The sequence below is a fragment of the Myzus persicae genome, unplaced genomic scaffold, assembly GCF_001856785.1.
Source record: "Myzus persicae strain clone G006 unplaced genomic scaffold, MPER_G0061.0, whole genome shotgun sequence".
Taxonomy (NCBI): Eukaryota; Metazoa; Arthropoda; class Insecta; order Hemiptera; family Aphididae; genus Myzus; species Myzus persicae.
Window position 1 is genome coordinate 316,743 of NW_019100559.1, and position 22,037 is coordinate 338,779.

Below are 22,037 nucleotides of genomic sequence, written 5' to 3' on the forward strand. Positions count from 1 at the left end.
CGAGGTACATAATATTATAATAATGTGGTGGCGAGCAGTCGTGGTTCCGGTTTTTTTCCACAACCGCCACTAAATTTTAGTGACAAAAACACGATGACGATTGTTCACGAGATACGGTGGACGTGTATGGACGATTAATAATAGGTTTAATAAAATACGACTGCTATGTAATATTGTTTTTTTCGAACAACGATGATACTTTATGTAATGTATTAATATATTATTTTAACTAACTATATTAGCTGATGCGGCAGGTTTGTAAGAATTTTCATTAAATATTTACCATTTATCAATGCTATTTCTTATTTTAGATTTAACAATTTGTCTTCTACAAACACATACATTTTTAATATGAAAATATTAGTGCATTCTATCAACATCATGTAGTATAATATGAAATTAATTTAGTCTAAAGTTGCGATATGATTAGTTAATTCACAGTTTTTGTAAGCTGTAACTGCACAACGATAATTGCTGTATAATATAAAATATATAATGTCAACTATAGCATTTTTATTTTTGTATTTGGTTTTAACAACTATCGCGTGCATCATCTGATATAATTCAACATTATATTTTAACGAATCATTTGTGATAAGTATAACAACGTGCGTATCATGATAAAATTAAAACGTTTACGAACCACGAAAACCAAATTGAACTGTTTTTTAAACGAAACACTTAAAGACATCTTATGCTCGAAATCACCTTGGAACGCCACTGCTGGTTTTTGGGCTAATAAGTTTAATAATAAGCATCATTACTGATAAGTGACAATATACGAATAACAAATGGTTCGTGACACGTAATCGTGATCCGATTTGTTTACTATATACTAGTATATTATACACACCCACACATCTATGAACAACAGCTATATATATATATTAATATAAAATATACCTACCGGTAATGGTATTAGAAATACTGTACATGAGCGTTCATTAGAATAAATGACCTGCGTGCGGATAACTCCCGTTTCGTCGCGATAATAATTGGCCTACCCACGAGTTTTATTTTATTTTTTATATAGATTATCACACAAAACGACATCTATTACATTATATCATTTAATGTGTGTTTGTTAATTTACAAATATTATAAAGCAATTCGTCTTGCTGATGTCAAAGGTCAATAATATAATAGTAATAATTATTATTTTTGGTCGTGTAAACACAGTGAGTGAAATACAGAGTTTAGGTTACAGAGTACACATCTTTGACACAGTCCACCATTTTCGCGTGTAACGCATACGTGATGACATCCATGTTATATGAGAACCAGTGCCATAGAAGTCGTTGGCTTAACCTGACCTTGTCCACACTTAATTTCAATTATAGAGTTCCTCTCGCCCTAACAAAATGACGCTACACATTATTGCGTTAAGCACCAGATCGTATTGCTAACAGTCGGACTGATGAGCTCGATGAAGATTTGTGCGCGAACCGTTTCCCGAACGTTTTACGTGACGTCCGGTCGCTTGTGGTTTTCATATCCCACACATGTTATAAATGTTCATTAATGCCAATGTCATTGTAGGTATATTCATCACGTAAATTCGTTTCCGAAGTGTGACAGTCGGTCTGTGATCCCGGAAACCAAACGATACTTCGTTACCATCTCAATCGTTTTTCAACCATAATAAAAATTCTACTAACACACTATTAGGAATACATTAAATGCATTTGAGTATATTATATTTTTCATATTGACAATTGGTAAATATTCTGAACTTTACAACACATTTTATAATTTATGCGTCTTACGTTACACAATCGAATGCGACCTCGTCCTGTTGTACAATATTTTAATAATATAATCACTAGAAAATAAGAAGGGATTTGAACACTTTATGGAATACTACGTGTTTGTGCAATAACCCTGCATTATTTATTTATTTTGAGTATGGTCAATGGTCGCCTCATCCATATATCGCGTCTGCAATCGCAAATGACGATAACATGTTGTTTTTCATCAGAACGTGGGTCTTTAATCAGATACTTTCCAAAATGTCGAGCTATATCTACCATCTATATACAGTAAGTCTGCACTAAACGTGTTTTTCGTACTCAATATTAATTATATTCCTTATACGTGCACATAAAAGGTGGATGAAATATCGCTGGTCCTCGACTGTATTGAGCACACGCAATGATTTTATCACGTGCGTTAATTAAATCATCGATTCCGAAGACCCAATCGATATATTTTATACGCAATAATATATGTTATTAAAAACTGTAAGCTTATATAGTGTCTACTAACTATAAGTATATTATAGGTATCTATTTAGCATCAGAGATATAGTTATTGCCTACATGAATGGAAACATAATATAATATATATATAATATATATATATATCATACATATTATTTATATTATATTTTCATATATAAAACATAGTAGGTATACTGTAATATACGTTCGAATGAAAAATAATATTACCAATATTAAACGTGAAGTACATAATATAACGGGAGCTGTTCAATAATTTATCCTGAAACGTACAAAACAATAATGCGCCAAAGATTTTACTATGCGATCGTCGAGCACCAATTTTTGGAAGTATTGGTGAGGTTGTAAATAATTTAAAAATAAACGTATTAGGGCTAAACATTGGTGGAAGGGAATACCAAGGGGCATCAGAAGCTTAAAGGTTAGCACAGTTAGCTGGTATCAGAATAGGTTGTATTATAGCTTATAACGGTTGTTGTAACCATAATAATAATACAGTATAACAACTATAACATAAATATTGTACCATCGAACTAGCGACCACTGAGCCCATCATCGTTGATGAGGACCTGGCTAGGCTGTCGCTGTCGGGTCGGATGCCTGAAATTTACTGACATCAGTTTTTCTTATAAGTTTATTTTAAAAAAAAGTGTAAAATGTAAATTATTACGTTCGCCATTGATCCGGTTCGTACTGGGGCGGAGGAGAGGATTCGGCGGCCATTCGACGGGTTAAAGAAATCGCATCACGATAGATGTCTAAATTAGACGACGGCGATGCATAGTTGGTATAAAATAAATATATGCATATGGGTAAAAACGAAAATAGTGATATTCCATGCAATTAAACGGTTTCGGTGCGAGTAAAAAACGGGTTTTTCGGGCAGCAGAATCGATTTGTGCGTTTTTCTCTTTTCCAAAAAAGACACAAGCTCTCAAAACTGGTAATTTCTTCCCCTCTCCTCCATGCACACGCTCACTATCCATCTCTCGAGCAGTTTTCTATATACGCTGCACACGCGAACCATTAATCTTAACGGATGCTGTAGTATAGGAGAGGGGTGTAGTGCACTAGGCACGTATATATACACACACGGAGACCCGTTGATTGTAATCGAACACGCGAGAAACCGATACAAATCGAACACGGTGGACGACGATGACGACGACAGAGGAAGACGGAGGAAGACCTCCTCGACAGCGTTGTCGTCGGTGTTAAATCATTGTTTTTACGATTATTCTCGGTGCGAGTCCCAATAATAATGACTGCACGGCGATATAATCGGCATTTTTACGACATTGGGCGGCTTGTAAACATTTTGTGAAATAGAATATAATATATATACCTACATATTAAAAGAAAAAAAAAGGAAAAAAAACTAACGAGAACCGATGAAATTTATGCATCTTGATTGGAACACGGACAGAGAGTAGTCGTGCGATTAACGCGATTTACATAATGGCCGCATATATATGTACACAATATAGGTATATTATATTATTATACGTGGCGCAGGAACCGGCGACGGCTACGACAACGACGACAACGGCGATAATAATCGTGAGAATTAATTGTGTATAAATTGTAATTTCGATTTTAATAGCGTGTGGGGCCTTTTTCTTTTTATTATACGTGCTGCAGCTGAACCTTATAACCTATAGGCAGCAGAATATCACGTGAAAGGTGGTGTTTTGATGGGCCCGGTAGGCGACTGCTCAATTTAAACCGATGGGGTTATAAAAAAAAAATATAAGTACCAATACCTGCACGTTGTACATACATATACGTATAATATTATATGCGACAAACCCAGCCACGATGGGTGTACGCCGTGTACAATAAACGTGCATTTCATGTATACGGTCCCGTTTAGTCGCTAATGAAAGTCGTATATTCGAAAACAAAACAAAAATAGACTTTTACGGCTTATGATGTGACGAGTATACGGTTCTATGGCAACGGCAGGAGTTTAATGCCGCAGTTAAACTACCACTTTTTATTATTCTTCCATTTTAATTTCACTCGCGACCCATGGATTCGTTTGTTATTGAGTCGTTAAAATCTTCACTCCGATGAGATCCCTCCCGAACACGTGACGTGAGTGAGATCGATTCGAGTTAACAATATTATTATTGTTTCGGAAACGTCTTCCGTCTGCTAATATATACATAATGCGTGGAAACACAATGATATTATATACATCATGCACGTGGTGGGAAAATTGAAATGTAGGTGCCTATTGTATTATAGTCTGTTTGGCACGTCCGACGGAAATAGAGTTTTTCTTTCCATTGTCAATATTTTAGTTGCGGTTTAAATATTCAAATGATTTATCGATTTATGTGACTAAAGGGAACCCGTTTGTCTCTTGTTTTTCATACTGATATTGTATACTGCAATAACAACAGGCGTGTTATGAGTAAATATATGTGAGTTTCCATAATATATTTTAATGTTATACTGTGCGTCTGTATAGGAATACATGCATCGGCTCTAATGACAGTATATTATTACACTGACAACCGACAAATAATATCATAGTAATTAGTAAGATTATTATATTGTGCACCTATTCTAAATTATAATGTACGATATATCTCAAATATTAAGTGAATCTCAAATTGTATAGCGCACAATGATTTTATGCAGCGGAAAATTATATTTGTGTGCTTTTGACCGTAAGTATAGGTACACAATATGATTATATATAAATGTGAAGTTTTTGAGCATGCCATGGTATGTATAATAGCAGTATAATATAAATTCTCATTTTTGTATACATATATTATATACGTATGTATGTATGACAATGATTAATGACAATATTATGAAGCCATAGTCATATAATGTAATGTATACTGCAGTCTACTCGAATGGTACGTAATATAGGCACGTTGATGTTTTTTCCCCCGTTTCCGTGTATAAAACTAAATTTATCCCACTTTTTGAAAACGCATGCCAACTGCCAAGTAAAAATATAAGTATACAATAATGTTCACGAAACATTGAGTTGACACGCGTAGTTCCCGGTAAACATAATAATAATTATTATGCCATGTAACTATACACAATATGGTACATGCACATTGTGCGAATGAGGATTTACGATCACGTGCCCAGCGCGAACTGCGTTAAATCGAGTTCTCAGCTAAGTTGTTAGTCGTTTCGTGTCCAAAATTTGAAATCGGCCCATCTCTGGAATTTAACCGGTAGATCATGGTTGTGTAGTGAATGATATCAATAACCGATCGGAATATGAGAAAAAGCACACGACAGACGACGCAGCTGTGAGCCACGATACAGATAATATTAGACATATTTTTATCTACACCGTTCTGTGAACCCAGCTTTAGGCGCCTAATAGGTATAATATAACCATAAACGTGGTTACCGCTGAAGATAAACACTGCGCTGCAGGCCAGCCACTGTCGTCGAGCCAATTCTGGCTGGAAATATTCTGCAATGAAATGATGATATCACACGTACAATATTATAAGTTATTATATTTTGAAGTGAAATGTATTCGAATGATTTTTCAAAATATAATTTCGCGCGATTTGCATCTACATTATACGCGCAGTATCTCGTAAATAATTCCCACGTAAGCGGTATCATTATTATTATTATTATATATCATATAATGGCGTATAATTGGATGTAATTATTTTGTGCGCGTGCGTATCGTATGCATATTTCAACGACCCAACGGCCAACAACCGTATAATAATATAAGACACATAAAATATGAATTATTGGTACGTATACATCAGGAGGGATACCACCCGGACGACTGTGCAGTGAGAGGTTCAAGAATGATGTTAAGGTGGATTGGGGGGGAGGGGGTTCAACATAAACCGCGCCGATTATCCTTCCGCAAAATTAACATAATACGCGTGTGTACCACGTCGTGTCCCCTGCTCTTACACAGTAACAATAATATTTTGTTCACCACAAAACCAACAAGAAGATAAATCATGAAAACGACTGACAAAATAAGTCGGTATTGCATATTGCAGCTGTCTGTTGATTTTGTATACAATAACGAGTGTAAAACCTATAAAACAATAATTATTGACATTGTAACTGAAAATACTTATAGAATAATGTAATAGAATCTAATGTAATAATGTTTCCAATCTTCACTAATTTACACATTCAAAAATTTGTGTTTTGAATAAACTTTCTTTTTTTAGACACTATTTATATCTAAAAATGATAATATATAAAGAATGTAAACTACACATAAAAAATAATAATTAAACGAAAATACGTGGTGGCGCATAAATAAAAAATGCAAATGTAAAGTGTATTCAACAGAAGACGAATTTATTATTCCAAGAAAATAAAATTTTTATTAGAATCATGACGATGATAGCACTCAAGATCAAGACATGATCATAATATCATAATATAAAAATATAAAAATAAAAATAAGAAAAATATGATTTAAGATTATTAAGTAGTATTTATAAATGATCAAGAAATTGTAACATGCTTTGACTTTATAAAACAAAATGTATTCTTTTTAATGACTTGATATTTTTTTATAATCAAACTTAGTTTTAAGATTCTATGTTTTATATATATATATATTCTTATAATAAATTTATATATTACATTAAATAATATGTATTTAATTGACAGATGAATGTATTTTACCAAAGTGTGTTCTAACACTATAGTTGTAGTCTAGAACTATAAGTCTGTAGGCATGTTAACGAAACTATTTTTTAGGTTTGATTATTCATTAGTTTTTATTTTCAATTATTTCATATTTCGATGAATAATTTTGTTTTTGGACAAACAATATCGAACACGCATTCGAGTACAAATTTCACATGCAACGACCAACACTCGAATATCAGCCGACCAGACGGTTTAAAAAATTGGCCGACCGACGAAATAATCTCGAATTGGATTTATTATAAGAAGCGCCGCGCGTGGTTGAACCTACACAGCGAGCGTTAAACGGACCGAACCCGTTTCGGACGATTTCTAACCGCATTATCGCCGCCAGGTCGACATTCGTACATTGTGTCGCCGACTGCCGAGACGTATGCACGCACGCATAATATAACATATTATACCATTGTGTTGTCGTACATAATAGTATATTATACACTTCGGATTGACGGCAGAATTGGGCCCCAAGCCCAGATAGTGTGTGTGTGTGTTGCACTGCAGATGTGCATCGCTGTGTGCCAAAAACAACATTTGAACGCGTTTATATTATCGTTTAGACGTGTTGCTATTATTATGATTATTATTATTAAATTATAATATTATTATCATTGCAGTTTTCCTTCCGTTCCGACGGAATAAAACCTACACTCCATTCTATTTCGACTGAGGTCCCTCATATTATATTCTTATAATAATATAATGTAATATATACTATGTTATATAGATTATAGGTATCAACTACTTATCGAATTGGCAGAATGCGATTCGGGGGTGTCGATTGCAGGCCAAGCAATTTTGTTCATCCAAGCCACTGTATAGGTTTTGCAAATATCTTCAAGTTATTTTGACTACATATTCTTTACATTTGATTTTAGTTGAGTGGATTTTAATATTTAATTTACTAATTTGTTCCCTAGTTCGTACAATGCCAAGGTAAAATTTCTAGACACAATCTCGGAAACATAGAGGTCATGTATAATCCCTCAAATCCGACTGAAGTAGCGTAGTATAAGTAATATTATGGTGTTTCCTGCAGAACGCTTGCATTTATTGTTGTTGACTTAGGGTAGGTATAGCTAATAGATTTTCAAGATCAATCTTGAACACAAGATTTTAGCATTACGTCTGTTCTCATTCGCACCCCCGTCATAGTACAATAGTGTTCTTATAGGCACCGCACCCACCCTCATACACACGTCATCAGATTTTGACTCGACCGCGGTTTATGTGACGGCTGCAACGCCGCGGCGGTCGTGCTGAAAATCGCGAGAGACCGTTCACGCGAACCGCGTTTGTCCGCAAAGTGATTTGTTGCGCGCGCGCCCTCGCCGCCGGTAGACGGAGCCACCGTCCGGCGACCGCTTTGCGGACGCGTTAGAGCGTCGTCAGCCCGCCGCCGCACTCGTGCTACACCGGCCTCAGCGTCAGTGCAACACCGAAGTCCGTAAGTGTTCGACGTTCGTCCGCGCAGTCGTTTTCCGTACGCCTCAGTCGTCTCGCCGCGACCGTCTTAATAATAATAATATTATTATTATTGTACGATTCAGAGTGTCTGTGCGCCCGTCTGTATTAATTTTGTTTCGGATTTTGTATTTGTCATAATTTTTCGAAAACACTTTTAACGAAAAACTTTTTTTTTGTTATATCAATATTGTTATTTCGTCCGGTGTTGGATACTTTGAAATCCACCTAGTGTAACACGCAGAATCCGCCACTCGAGTGTGCATGTGCAGTGCGAACCATGATCATGAGTAACGAAAACCAATACCTGAGACCGGATTATTTAACTCCTTTACCGTCGGTAAGTGTAACATTACATATTTTATATTGTTTTTGACGTCTTTATGCACTTATACCCACCAACAATTAGTTATTACCTTTATGTTTTCAATTGTGGTTTTTGATTTTTATTATAAAAATAATCTCAGTCCAGACCGATAGGTATAACCCCTCATTTTAGGGTGGAATATGACGTATATATCGGTGTACCAATTTAAAACTTAAAAAAGCTTTAAGAAATTCTGTATTTTTATTAGAATTTAATTTAAATATGTTAAACTAATTAAACATTCAAACAATTGATTCAACTACCTATGTAAAATTAGTCCTATACCGTTTAAATTTTTAACTGTGTTTAACTTTTAAATGTGTTCGAACTTCAAGGTATAGATATTTGCTCAAGTGTAATTAATTAGTTTTATATTTTTGGACGTGTTAACCATAGAAACATATAAAATAAAAACGATTAAATCGTACATGACGTAATTAAAAATTGTATAACTACATCATAAAAAAAACTTCAATAGCCCCAAATCCCGAGTTCTTTTATTGATGTTGGGGCTAAACTTCATGATTTTTTTTCAACTATAGAGGCTGTTGAAATTCAGTATACCGTGGGTCTGATTATAAGTCAGAACGGTACTGATCTGTTAGGTAATGCAAAAAATATATAAAACCAAAATAAACACCTTAAATATAATATTATAATATGATACAGATCTATAGTATTATTCCACCCGACCGCAACAAATAACACTTCACGTAGGTACATGACTGAATAAATTTGAAGCTGAAGTTTTGTGTCAGAATTAGCGTTGGTAGTAATAGGTACTAATATTATGGCTTGTACTACTGCACTGTTATGGTTTTTCAAGTCAAAACCTTCGAAAACTTTGTCGTTTAAATAGCAACTGACAACTATATATTTTCGAGAGTATTACAAAATGCGTATAGGTATAAACAACGCCGACGATAGTGTTTTCACGACCTTAAAGCGACGAATCTCCGAGTATCTCTCTACTTATATGGAATATGTAAAGCGATCGAGCATCCTAATCGCTTGATCGGAAAGCCATAAAAAGAAAAGGACGTTAACCCCCTGCGGACACGACGACAATAATAATAACAATACGAGCTGAGTTGGTTAGCGTTGCTTGGCGGGGGGGGGGGGGATCGGGAAGAATACCGCCGTCGAAGCTATATTATCTACTCGACACTTGATTTATTCCCGAAGACTCGCGTGCAATATTGATTTGTTGTGTCACACATAATAATAATAATATAATATAACAAACAAGGCGAGTACACCAGTAGCTCGAAAGCACAATAAAATACAATTTTAAAACCAATCCTCGAGTTCCACATAATAATATTATTGTTATGAATATTTACAAAATATATTTTAACATAGTACAATAAATCGTGTACATCCTGATAATAATATTATATTCCTAAGCTCACGTCTTCACCTAATATAATGTTATTATATATATCGCCGATGAGAGAAATGGTATTTGAGCGCCGGCGGCAAATCGATTACGCCACTGCCCGGGCGCGAGCGTGTATGTTCGATAATGACACGCGGAGGGGAAGTGTATTTTTTTCACCACCCCTGTCGTCGGTTCGTTAATGGTTTTCCACCCGCCCGTTGCAGAAGTGCTTGTCGTCGTCGTCGTCGTTTTTGATGTCTACACACGAGCGCCTGCGCGCACTAGGCTGGTTACAGGACTTTGACGTGTCGACGGGCGGCGGCAAAGTCTGACGATCGACGGGAAGTGGTTGAGAGGAAAGTCGAAGGAAAAGCGATCCGGAACGAGAGGTGTGTACACCTACCACCCTATATTATATATACTATTGTTGTTTTTTTTTTTATTATTAGCTGCTGATACCATACAGACGCGTTAGTGACGTTAGTGTATAATATTACACGATAATAGTATAATAATTCTGACGGTCAAGTTATCCAGCTCGGATTGACGGGTTTCCGCGACTGTCGGTCATTGTTGAGTGTATTATAATTTATAGGTTACTCTTCCTTCCGGTCAGGCCTATTCGTGTCGCGTGGTGGTTGGTGAAAAACGAGATTGATGATATTACATTATTAGAATTTATTATCATCAATCGTAGAGACCAAGACGAAAATGAAAATATCTGCTAAAATTATTGTTTGTCTCGATCGGGTTTTGACTGACAATCGTTTTCGGAGTGCAAATCGAAAACAACGATAAATTAAAGCGTGGTTGGTCAGTTTTTCGTTTGTTTGTGCCTGTATGTACACGACGACCGTGATTTTGGGCTAATATATTATTATAGAGCCGGTATTTGTCGTCATTTAATATTGATCAATAAAACTACATGGTTCTAAAAAAAATATGTTAACTAGGTGTGAATATAATATTAACGATTCGTGTGGCTAAAAGGTCAAAGCTGATGTTGTCCGGAGGCGGTGTATTATAATTTATATAATATGCCTTACCACTTTATAATCATAACAAAATATTTTGTAGGTACATCGCAATCAAACGTTGACGGTTTTTACTTTTTTTTCTCATACCATTGACTTAAAACCAACTGCATTTTATTATTATAAGTTTTTACCGTAGATACGTGATTTTTATGGACGACGATGCATGTCGAATGTCAGTAAAATGATTTCACTATATAATATTCCGATTGATGCAGTTGCTCGCGCAGTAACGTTAATTGGGAGTTAAAACCTATTTTGACACGGCTGCACGGGGTTTATAACCACAATACCTGCAATATTACTTTTATTGCGCAGCCCGGATAACTAGTTTTCGGCGCGTTATTATTTTGCGTTTTACACACTTAATTATAATATTCAAAATATAATAGCCCGACTTTTATTCGTTACGATCCCGTGCCAGGAGTGCAGAGGTACACTTTATTATAATGTATATTATACGCTATTAATACAACGACGAGTAATAGTTTATTCTAAAAGCGTTCGCCTGAGTACATAATAATAATATATTATAGTGCCGATAAAATATTATTTACGACGTGTATATATCTGTTTCATCATTATAATATATAATACGTCCCCGCCGGAACGCCGCGATGACCGCTCGTTCGAGACGGACACGAGATATTATACACTATACAGTGCTCCTCGAAACGGGATGCATATAACGTTATAATTTGTCGATATCATAATATTATGTATTATATTAACCGGACGTGGGCTAATTTATTGCACATCACTCGACACGAGCGTGTTTATTATGCACACCAGAGCATTGCAAGATATTGTCGGTCTGCATGTTTATAACGTTAGGCGTACACACACACACACACACATAAATATTATATTGTACACAAGCAAAAATAAACTAGATAAATGCCCGCAAGTCAAAACATTAACTGTTGCAGGTATACTGCAGAAAAATACCAAGTGCATATAGGAAACCAATTACTTAAAGTTCGATTGCTGTGATAGATAGACATATTTATAATTTAATTTAATACAGATAACGTACTATTTAGTATAGGTTAGTCTCGCAATAACTTTTGAAACTTGAAATGGGCGTGCGAAAATAAAACCAAATCACACATCGGACTTTAACAATATTATTAAAAAATAATTATGAGTATGATACGAGTATGTTTCTAATGTCTCGAGTGAAATAAAATATAATAGGTATAATCTATAGTCTATACGAATAATAGGTGTATTATGTATTTTATGAAATACTTAGTATAGGTAGCATAAATTGTTCCATTAATTCATTTTCGTATTGGTCTAATTCTAATTAAGATACACAACATTGTTACAACATTTAGTAAATAACAATTAATTGTGATAAGGATAACTTATAATGTATAATTTTATCGTATATGATCATAATTTATGTTTTTAAAATATCATTAATGAGTTATTGCTTTTTTACTACTTGAGAGTACTAGCGTAGTATAATGATTTAGTATATTATATTATATTTTAATGTAAAGTAGCTTTGTTTGCTGAAGTGACATTTATAGCTATTCCCTGTATAGACTGCAGGGTCGATCGGACACAGGAAAAGGGTCTAAAGCGTACGACGCGTCACATCTACACGAAGCAAATACCACCATAAACACCCGCCAATGGGTCGACGTGAGTTTGATACTTTGATTGTTATTATACAACCAAAATATTCGAGTAAAGACAGTCGCCTATCTTTTTTTAAACATATTTTTTTTGTATGAAGCAATCTGTTACATTAATCTCTATAATATATTTTATCATATTATTAAATGCACGGTCGTCTCAATCTGAATTCCGACATTCGTTTTACCGTCCGGCTATTTTCGTCTACCGTACCGCTCGAATATTTGCACAGAAACTATTTAACGCGCGCACACCAAATTGAATGGAAAAATCTCCGGCAACTGACCGCAACGACTGGCCTCGTATATTCGACTCGCCGCCACCGGGCAGCATTTCGCAGATAAGGTATTCGAAGCATTCGCCGCTGGGCATAATGTTCCTCGACGGGACTACCGATATCGTTCACCGAAATACATATCGGTCTCACTATATATAGAGTGACGACTACCGATCGACAGAATTCTCTACGTTCTCGCTGTCTGCGAGTGTCGGCTGTAACGTGGTGAAGTCGTATGCACTAGTACCTCAAAGTAATCGCGATAATAGTATAATAGAATAATTTAAAGCATGTTTTTAGACCCTCAATTCGAGTTTTGGTATGAGCTTCAAAATCGTGTTCCTGAATTTATTGCGCATGATTTATTGTTTTTCTGATACTCATCGAACCAATTAACTGTTATGGTATAGTATAATGCAGATGATAATATAAGTCGGAATACATAATTCCTACCGAGAGACGTGGTGGTACTTACAACGATAATATTAATATCGCAAAGGTTATCTTTCTACCTCCTACACCCACGCTGGCGGTTTCTTCTTTGGTCCACATTTTCGGATTATAAAATTGTTAGCCAGTATGGCACACAGAAGGGGAGGTTAAAGAGGACACAACACTCCCATTCACCAGAAATGTGTCTTCCTAAATGAAAAAGTATTTTTACTAAGCTCCTCTCTCCTTTACAGTATCAGTGGTGTGTGATAATTTTGAGAAAATTATTAATAGTACAACCTCCTCCCCTAAAAAATCCTTATAGCGCTTCACTACTGTTAGCATTCCGAGGTGTCCTCGTCAGAAAAATCCCACAGCAGCCCTTGTAAACTATTTAAGTACATTGCACTAATCGCTTGCCGTCACAGCGTGTCAGACGTCCGGCAATGATGATTTATTACCAAAGTACAACGATACAACAGCAGCCGTAATCGCCGTCATCGTACCTATTCCGAATGCAATATTGTTGTGTAGACATGACGGCGGAGAGAAAAATAGACGTCTAACGAACGGAATTCCGTCGGAACGAGTCAATTTACGGGCGACGTTATAATTTCAAAATATTTTAGCCGTATCCCGATGGTATATTTATAGTAGGTTACTAGCTATAGTCCGTTTTCTAGTCTCACATCACAAAATATGTTGGTTTTTTTTAAAAATTATTTCCCAACGTATGCACACATTTTTATAATTATTTATATACACATATGACACTCTCACATATCATCACGTATTCGCTACAAAACCATACAACTATCTATAAGCGATGGAAACTTATTACCGCGGCCAGTATATTATAAGTCCACTGTAGGTAATACCTATCTTACGTACCTACAAGTAATATTAATATAATACCTACGACCTACGTACTCCGATGATTATATTATACAAGTATTATACATGCCGTTCACAAATACACGTAAATAGTTTATGTGGTGGTACGCATAATACCGGAATAAAATTAATTCAAAACGTTTACATATTTAGTGTCTTGTCCGGTCAGAGTTTAATTCACACAATCGGTTGATTATTATTTATACATTTATAATCATTAAGCACTATACTCGTTTGGTGAAATGAAAATCAATGATCTGACCTTATTTTATTTAACATATAAGAACGTAGTTACTTACCTTTACCTACTGATCTATTATAATCTATTTACACATCGCCAAATCGTACCCACTCTTAACGAGCATAGAATATTCAAAAATAATAAAGTCTTAGTACTATAAGACATACTCACAGTATACACATATACATACATACATACATACGCATTATACGTTTATATATATTACACACGTTCATACGTATTATACACTGTCACTATATTTATTATGTTATTACTTTCTGTACTTCCCGAACTCCGAAAGTTTTTACTCATCGAATTCGTGTAGGTAAATAATATTATTATGATATATACAGTTTTCTGCCACCGCGTAACATTCACCGACCCTTGGTTACGTGTGTGGGAAATTCGATGCGAATTTATCGGATAACCACAAATGAACAAACATTTGATACGTTTATCCGGGTAGGTCATCGCTTGTTTGAAATGTGTGGTTGCGATCTTATATATTTGTGTACAAATTTCATGCGAAGTTCATTCCTTACATAGTTATGCATTTAATATAAACTATTATTTTGAAAAAGTCAGTTATTAACAAATATTTAAATCATATTAATATAGATATTCTATAATATAGAACCATAATTATACCTACGATATAATCAACTTTAGAACATTTAAAATAGAAAAATAACAATAACTATACAGTTTTGTCAAAGATTCATATACATTTTCCTAAAATTCAAAAGTTGTTCTTGATATAACTTTGGGCTTTGGTTCTAATGATTTTTAATTCTTCTTAGAAAGGAGAATCTTCCTCTAAGAAAATTAACAAAATGAAATATTTTTTTCTAAAATTATTTACAAATAGGTTATAAATATTTAATAATTTAACAGTGTTGAGCAGGATTTATATAAGTTTTAAAGGAGTAGGTAGTTTAAAAAGAATATGTTCGACACTCGACCTATTATAATAATTATAATACGTCTTGTAATTATTATTTCTCTCGTTTAACCAAACACAACATATTATATTAAGATCAGTTGGTTTTCCTCAAGTCCACTCTCCACCCTAAAAACTCCTCAGTTGTAAAATATTTTCCAAAATCGTCTTGGAAACTCCGTCAAACTATAATATATTGATGACGTCATTTTTCTGACGTCCGGAGTTCAGTTGACACGATATCAATGTCTCCAAATTCCGCGACATTATCGTACATGATAAAGATCCATACGACTAAATGTGGCATAAAGTGTGATAATGCAATATTGTACATTCAAGGTGTATAAAGGTGATGAATGTCGGGCACGTGACACAAACACATAACGGAATGGGGTCGAAGTAGAGAACAAACTGAAAAATCGCATACAGAATCGTAAACTAAAACTAAGGTCAGGGAGGGGGGGAGTAGAGAATAAAAAAAAATCACTTTTCAATAATACGTGTGCAGTATACGTATGATGATTACTGTCGCGCGACGAAGGCTGGCGAATTTTTATGAGTATACACAAAACAGTAAACAAAAACGTACAAACATGGATATTACATAATATTATTATATAGAACGCGTCTCGGGCATGGTAATATTATGTGGTTTATTGTCGAATTTCCCGGCGATATCATACCTCTGGGAAAACGATGTTATTGAAAACTAGGATGGTTGCATAGTATTATGCGCGCTGCGCCGTAGTATTGTATTTAGTCATCGATACCTATATGTAAATTGTATATTTATTGGACAAGAGAGAAGGATGGAGCAACCGTAATACGCGCTATAATAATATGATACTATTTATACAGTTAGGTACTAAATAATAAAACCAATAAAAAACGTTTAAAAGGAAATCTATCGAGAGTATAATATAATACGAAACCAACTCTCGCAATAGAATAATAATGTTACGTTAGTTGAAAGCGGAGCAAATAGGTTTTATTGGATTTACAACAACGTGTGCTTTTTTTATGAGGTATACAACAAAATCTAAAAAATGACTACATTTCTTTGGATATGAAAACTGAACACGAAACGTACTTTTATAATAACATTTTTTTCGACTTCCCAAAAACATCACTACACGTTAGAAAAAAAGAACAGCAACCCAACGTTAATAACATGCATTAATTTTAAAATAATAACTCGAGTTACATTCAAAATTATTTTTAGAATATAGACATAAAATATCATGTCTATAAACAGTGAGCTTAGTAGGTTTCCATCAGTTTACACGTCATATCGGTTAATACGCACAAAACCAATACCAGCTACATTTCACATGATTTAATTTATCGTTGTCAAAAGGTGACCAACCTATGTGGTCCTATGTTGACGCGCACTAAGCAATTTCTACTGTACGTTAGAACCCTCATCCCTATCGTTCTCGAACTGTTGGCCAGAGCCCGAGTCAGAGATCTTTCCACTAGAATAATCACTAATGTTTTATTATTTTCTGTTTACAGTTGGACGCTAAAAACAGTCCACTGGCGCTGTTGGCGCAGACGTGCAGTCAGATCGGATCTGACGCGCCGGCGCCGCAGAACGGCAAGACAAACTCGGAGAAGACTGGCAACCACCATAAGAAAACGTCGTCGTCACTCTCTTCGTCTTCGTCGTCGTCCTCCGACCACGGAGGCGGTGGAAGTGGCGGCCGAGACAAGCGTTCGCCGTCGTTATCGTCGTCGTCATCGTCGTGTTCGAACAGCGGTTCACCACCCGGCCAGACGTCGGTCGTCCACCATCACCTGCAGCCAGCCCCGATCACCGCCGTCACCACCACTGCCCGGTCCAGTTTCAAACCGTACGAATCGTGCGTGTTGCGACCGGCCGCCGAGGTGGCTGCGGCTGCGGCCGCGGCAGCTGCCGCCACGGCCAATGCCACGTCAATCAGCCTGGACGCGACCATAAGGAGAGCGACACCCGTGGCCACAAACGGAGGTGGCGACCGGTGCAGCAGCAAGGAAAGCGCTTCTAGTCGCAAGTCGCCGGCGGAAGATGCGGCCACCACGAACAGAAAACACAGCGAACCATCGCACAACAAACTCTCGTCGTCATCAGCCGCTTCGGTGGCCGCTCTGATGGCAGCCGCTGGTTACCCGTCACCGCACCACCATCCGCAGTTGTCGGCGCATCCTCATCACCATCACCACATGGCAGCATTGGGTGGTTCGCCCCTGATGAGCCCCTACTTCAGACCTGGCGCCGGGGCACCACCGCTACCATGCCGAGACCCGTACTGCGCGGGATGTCAGCTGGCCGCTCACTTGGCCGCCGGCAAACAACAACAACAGCCGACGGCCTCGTGCCCAGCCGGTTGCACGCAATGCGACGCCAGCCCGAAGACGGTGTCAGCAGCGGCCGCTGCCGCAGCCGCCGCTCACCATCACCACCAACAGACCGCAGCGGCACACCACCAACACCAACAGCACCAGCACCAGCAGCAGCAACAGCACCACCATCACCATACGATGGCCGCCGCGTACGCTCATGCCCAGCTGGCCGCACTGGCCGCGGCCGCCAGTCAATTGCCGTACGTGTGTTCGTGGATGGGCGCTGACCTGCCGTCGTACTGCGGCAAGCGCTTCGGCACGTCCGACGAGCTGCTCCAACACCTGCGCACCCACACCTCCGACCCGGCGGCCGCGCTGCCGCTGTTGCAACGCTCTTACCCTACGCCCCCGCTCAGCCCGTCCGCCGCGGCGGCCGTCAGCCGGTATCACCCGTACGCGTCCAGCAAACACCACTCGCCGTACGGATTTCCGTCCGGTTACCCATCCTCGCCACTGGCCATGCCACCACACCCGGGCCTGCTGCCGCCGTACTTCCCCTCAGTGGCCTACTCACCGTACGCCGCCGCCGCGGCCGCTGCTGCCGCCCCGCGACTGGGCACGTCGCCGCACACATAACTCTGCTGCCGAACATTTTAACGATTTGTTGATTGCATTATTATTAATTATTATCATGATCGTCGTAACGCCGTTAGTCGCGAGTGTTGTTAGCCGATTAGCGAAATTTGTTTTAATTTTATTTACGTTTACCTATTATAATATACATAATATTATTATTGTTTCAACAACAATAACTGAGTTTATACCTACACCAGCTATTATTAAACTGCAGTCGCTCCTTTTCTATATATTATACGATGTAGGTTGTAGGTACACGTTAATTTTTATTTCATTTGAATAACAAAACAATCTACTAAAATTTGATAATTGGCCCGCTTTTTATGTTAATTGGTAATAATAAATTAAGTTATTACGTATAGGTACCTATATATTTTTTATTTTGTTATTGACTACGTTACCTTGTTTTTTTTTTTTTGTTATTCGGTTTTATTATTTCATATTATTATTATTAATGTCAGAATTATAAACAAATATATATTCGAATCGTATATAATATTACAATATAAAATATGTAGTAATAACATAAATTATATATTATGAATTTATTGTAAAAATATTAAACTATATTATGTAACTGTGTATTATATATATATATTTATATTATATACATCACCCGATTTCATATTATATATTGTTGAATATAATAATATAATATATAATATTTGTGTTATTTTTTCGTTTATTCCTTGCTTCTGCAGACTACTTGACGAGAGATGTCACAATAACAAGATAACAAGAATATAGAATATTCATAACTATTTAGTATTTTTGACGATACCGTCAACGTATCATGATATTTCAGTGATATAACTTATATCTGTGCTCTATGACGTATAACTAAGTATATTGACGGTTATTAATAGGTACGACCTCAATGGTCGTATGAGTGCCATTCGACTTACCATGTTACAAATTATGATAATTAATGGTCATTATTATTATTAATATTATTGCTATTATGCACCGAAAATAAAACCGAATTTGTTTTAACCATGGTTACAATAATGGTGCACAGTTGGCATTTTTGGGTTTCAGTAGATTATTCCAGAGGTGCGAGAAGTTAGTTGACAAATAATAAATAATAATAATGAACCAATAATTTCTGCCATAACACGATTGTTCAGTACTTGATTAGTGCTGTTCAACAGTAACATTTTCAAAAGTAGTGCTGACGTCGGTAAAATTACTTCCCCTCTGAGATATTGGTCTTATAAGTTCAAGTCCATGTATACAGTATAAATGATACAAAGAAGAAAGTGTTGGTATGGTGTAAATTTGTATTCAAACACGCGATTATGATGTACAGTACACATTTTTCACTGTTACGAAATTTCAATAATATTAATATAGTTATTCAGTTTGGTGTTTATTTTAAATAAATAAATAATTTAATATTCTAGTACCTATTCGACACGATGTGTATATAATATACAATTTGAAATCGAAATTTTAAATTATATAATTTAATGATGCCCTCAGGGGTGTAATGGTGGGGTACCTCCGCTATTTTAGTTAATATTGGTTAAATACATTAAAAAAATAGTATGAGCTGTATGGTCAGAGACTTTGGGCTTCCACTCCCTGGTTTATATTTCTGCTGATGGCCTTGAAATAATTACTAGTCGGCAAAGATCCGCAGACTATAATATTGTATATTACATCTACTATGATAAAGTAATACAATGTTATAAGCTGTTGGTCCACTAAACATCGATTCGCATTAATATGATAGTCCACGTCGGTCTCGAGTACCTATAACGTGGGATTAACGCCTTACGTCGTTCTGTTAAATATCTGAATAGGTATAATAAATAATACTTTATTGTCGTATATTATATGTTCAGCAAAAGTACAGAAGTCTCATTACTGGGTAGAATCTTCTAACAAGTCTTTCGATGTCGCTGTAAATCAGCTCATATTCTCATTGTGATAAATATTACACATAGTATAGTATTAACTCTTAAAAAAAAAAATAATAAATAATGTTTAGGAAAAGAAGTATTACCATTATTTTTTAATAGCAATCTACCAAATACTGACAGCTAATCGCCAAAAAACACAACGACAAGAATATTGCAGGCAAAAATAATGTTACGCTTATACCTATAGGCTATAATAATACTTTATGAAATCAGCTCAAGCCGGCAATTTTTGTAGCGTAAAAATTGTTGGCACGTCATAAAAACAAAAACCGTTCAGAGATGTACACTGCAACTACGTGTTGCTTGTCGCGCCCGGTCGTTAGGTCAAACAATTTTTAACGCTTATCGGTCTACAGACATGACGTTAAGTACGATTATAACGCGATGGTTCGATTTTGAAACGCATAACAGACAAAATATAACGTCGTGGGGATATTCGCGAGTGAAACAAAAAAATATACGACCCCGATGATGACCCGCACCATACATTTAAATTATACGAACACGACAGGTACTCACGACGACGACAGTAAAAAACATACGAAACAGCAGCGGTTAGAGGACGTTGTACCCGCACGAGCAAATTTACAACTACGATACTGTTGTCTTTGTGTTCGAGTGTCTAAAAATGTTTTAAAAGGAGTTACATGTGAATTTGAAATAAATGAATTCATTTTAATAGGTACTAATCATAACTTATCTTAACTCGAGCATACTGTATGTATATTCTCCTCTACAAATTCGATAGTAAGTAAATTTGATCTAATATTAATCATAAATTAATAGCTGTAGTAAGAATTCGATACGTAGTTTTGATCTCTAAAAATCGAACGTTGGACAAGTAGCTTATTAGTTATACTCAAGTATTTCAATTTTAGATGAACGGAGTAGTAGACCAACATTTTGCGAGGTATCCTAATTGTTCGCACCACTCCACTCCGTTCATTTAAACTTTGATTACTAATAACTCATAAGCTACTTGTCCAAAATTCAATTGATAAGAAATATTACAACGGTGAACAATTATTATATTATGACACAGACAATATTGAAATTTTAACGCCTTAAAATGATAAAAAGATAATTTAAAAATAGCTATTTTTTTATTTTCAAAGATTTTAATAGATAAATATAATTGTAAAATAGTCTTACGTTGTATGGATCACCCTATATAATACATTATACAGAGTGCGTCGTTCGCATGTATCGTGGCTGCCGTCTTACATCGGTTGAACCTACAAACACATAATATTATTATACCGTACGTTAAACTCGAGTCAAATTTACGAGCAGCCGTTTACGTCCCCCTATACATAATGTTATATTTTATTTATATATTATTATAATTTATAACATATTATATTATATAATACCCATATAATAATGTATGTCGTGTACCGTCGGCCGTGAGGTGATGGACGCGCACGCCGCCGCCGTACGTATGTTATGATAATAATGTAACAATGAGAAGACGTCCACCGCGGTCGTGGTAGATACCGCGAACACGACGTAGGTATATACCGCAGCCAACCCCGTCGCCTCTGACGGTCCATTCCGGGC

General features: G+C 36.3%; 1 protein-coding gene across 1 annotated transcript; it reads left to right on the plus strand.

Annotated features, from left to right (window-relative positions):
- The first annotated feature begins 8,316 nt into the window (after nt 1–8,316).
- Nucleotides 8,317–18,827, plus strand: LOC111032976 (zinc finger protein Elbow-like). Its single transcript, XM_022313491.1, has 2 exons — nt 8,317–8,721; nt 17,110–18,827. The coding sequence occupies exons 1-2, from the start codon at nt 8,662–8,664 to the stop codon at nt 18,550–18,552; spliced, it is 1,503 nt and encodes a 500-aa protein (XP_022169183.1). The 5' UTR covers nt 8,317–8,661; the 3' UTR covers nt 18,553–18,827.
- The last annotated feature ends 3,210 nt before the right edge of the window (nt 18,828–22,037 follow it).

What these genes read in the sequence shown, in the direction of transcription:
- LOC111032976 (XM_022313491.1), top strand. Translation starts at nt 8,662, where the DNA reads ATGATCATGAGTAACGAAAACCAATACCTGAGACCGGATTATTTAACT. An exon ending in ATTTAACTCCTTTACCGTCG is followed by an intron (nt 8,722 to 17,109) that starts GTAAGTGTAACA and finishes TTCTGTTTACAG; the next exon opens with TTGGACGCTAAAAACAGTCC.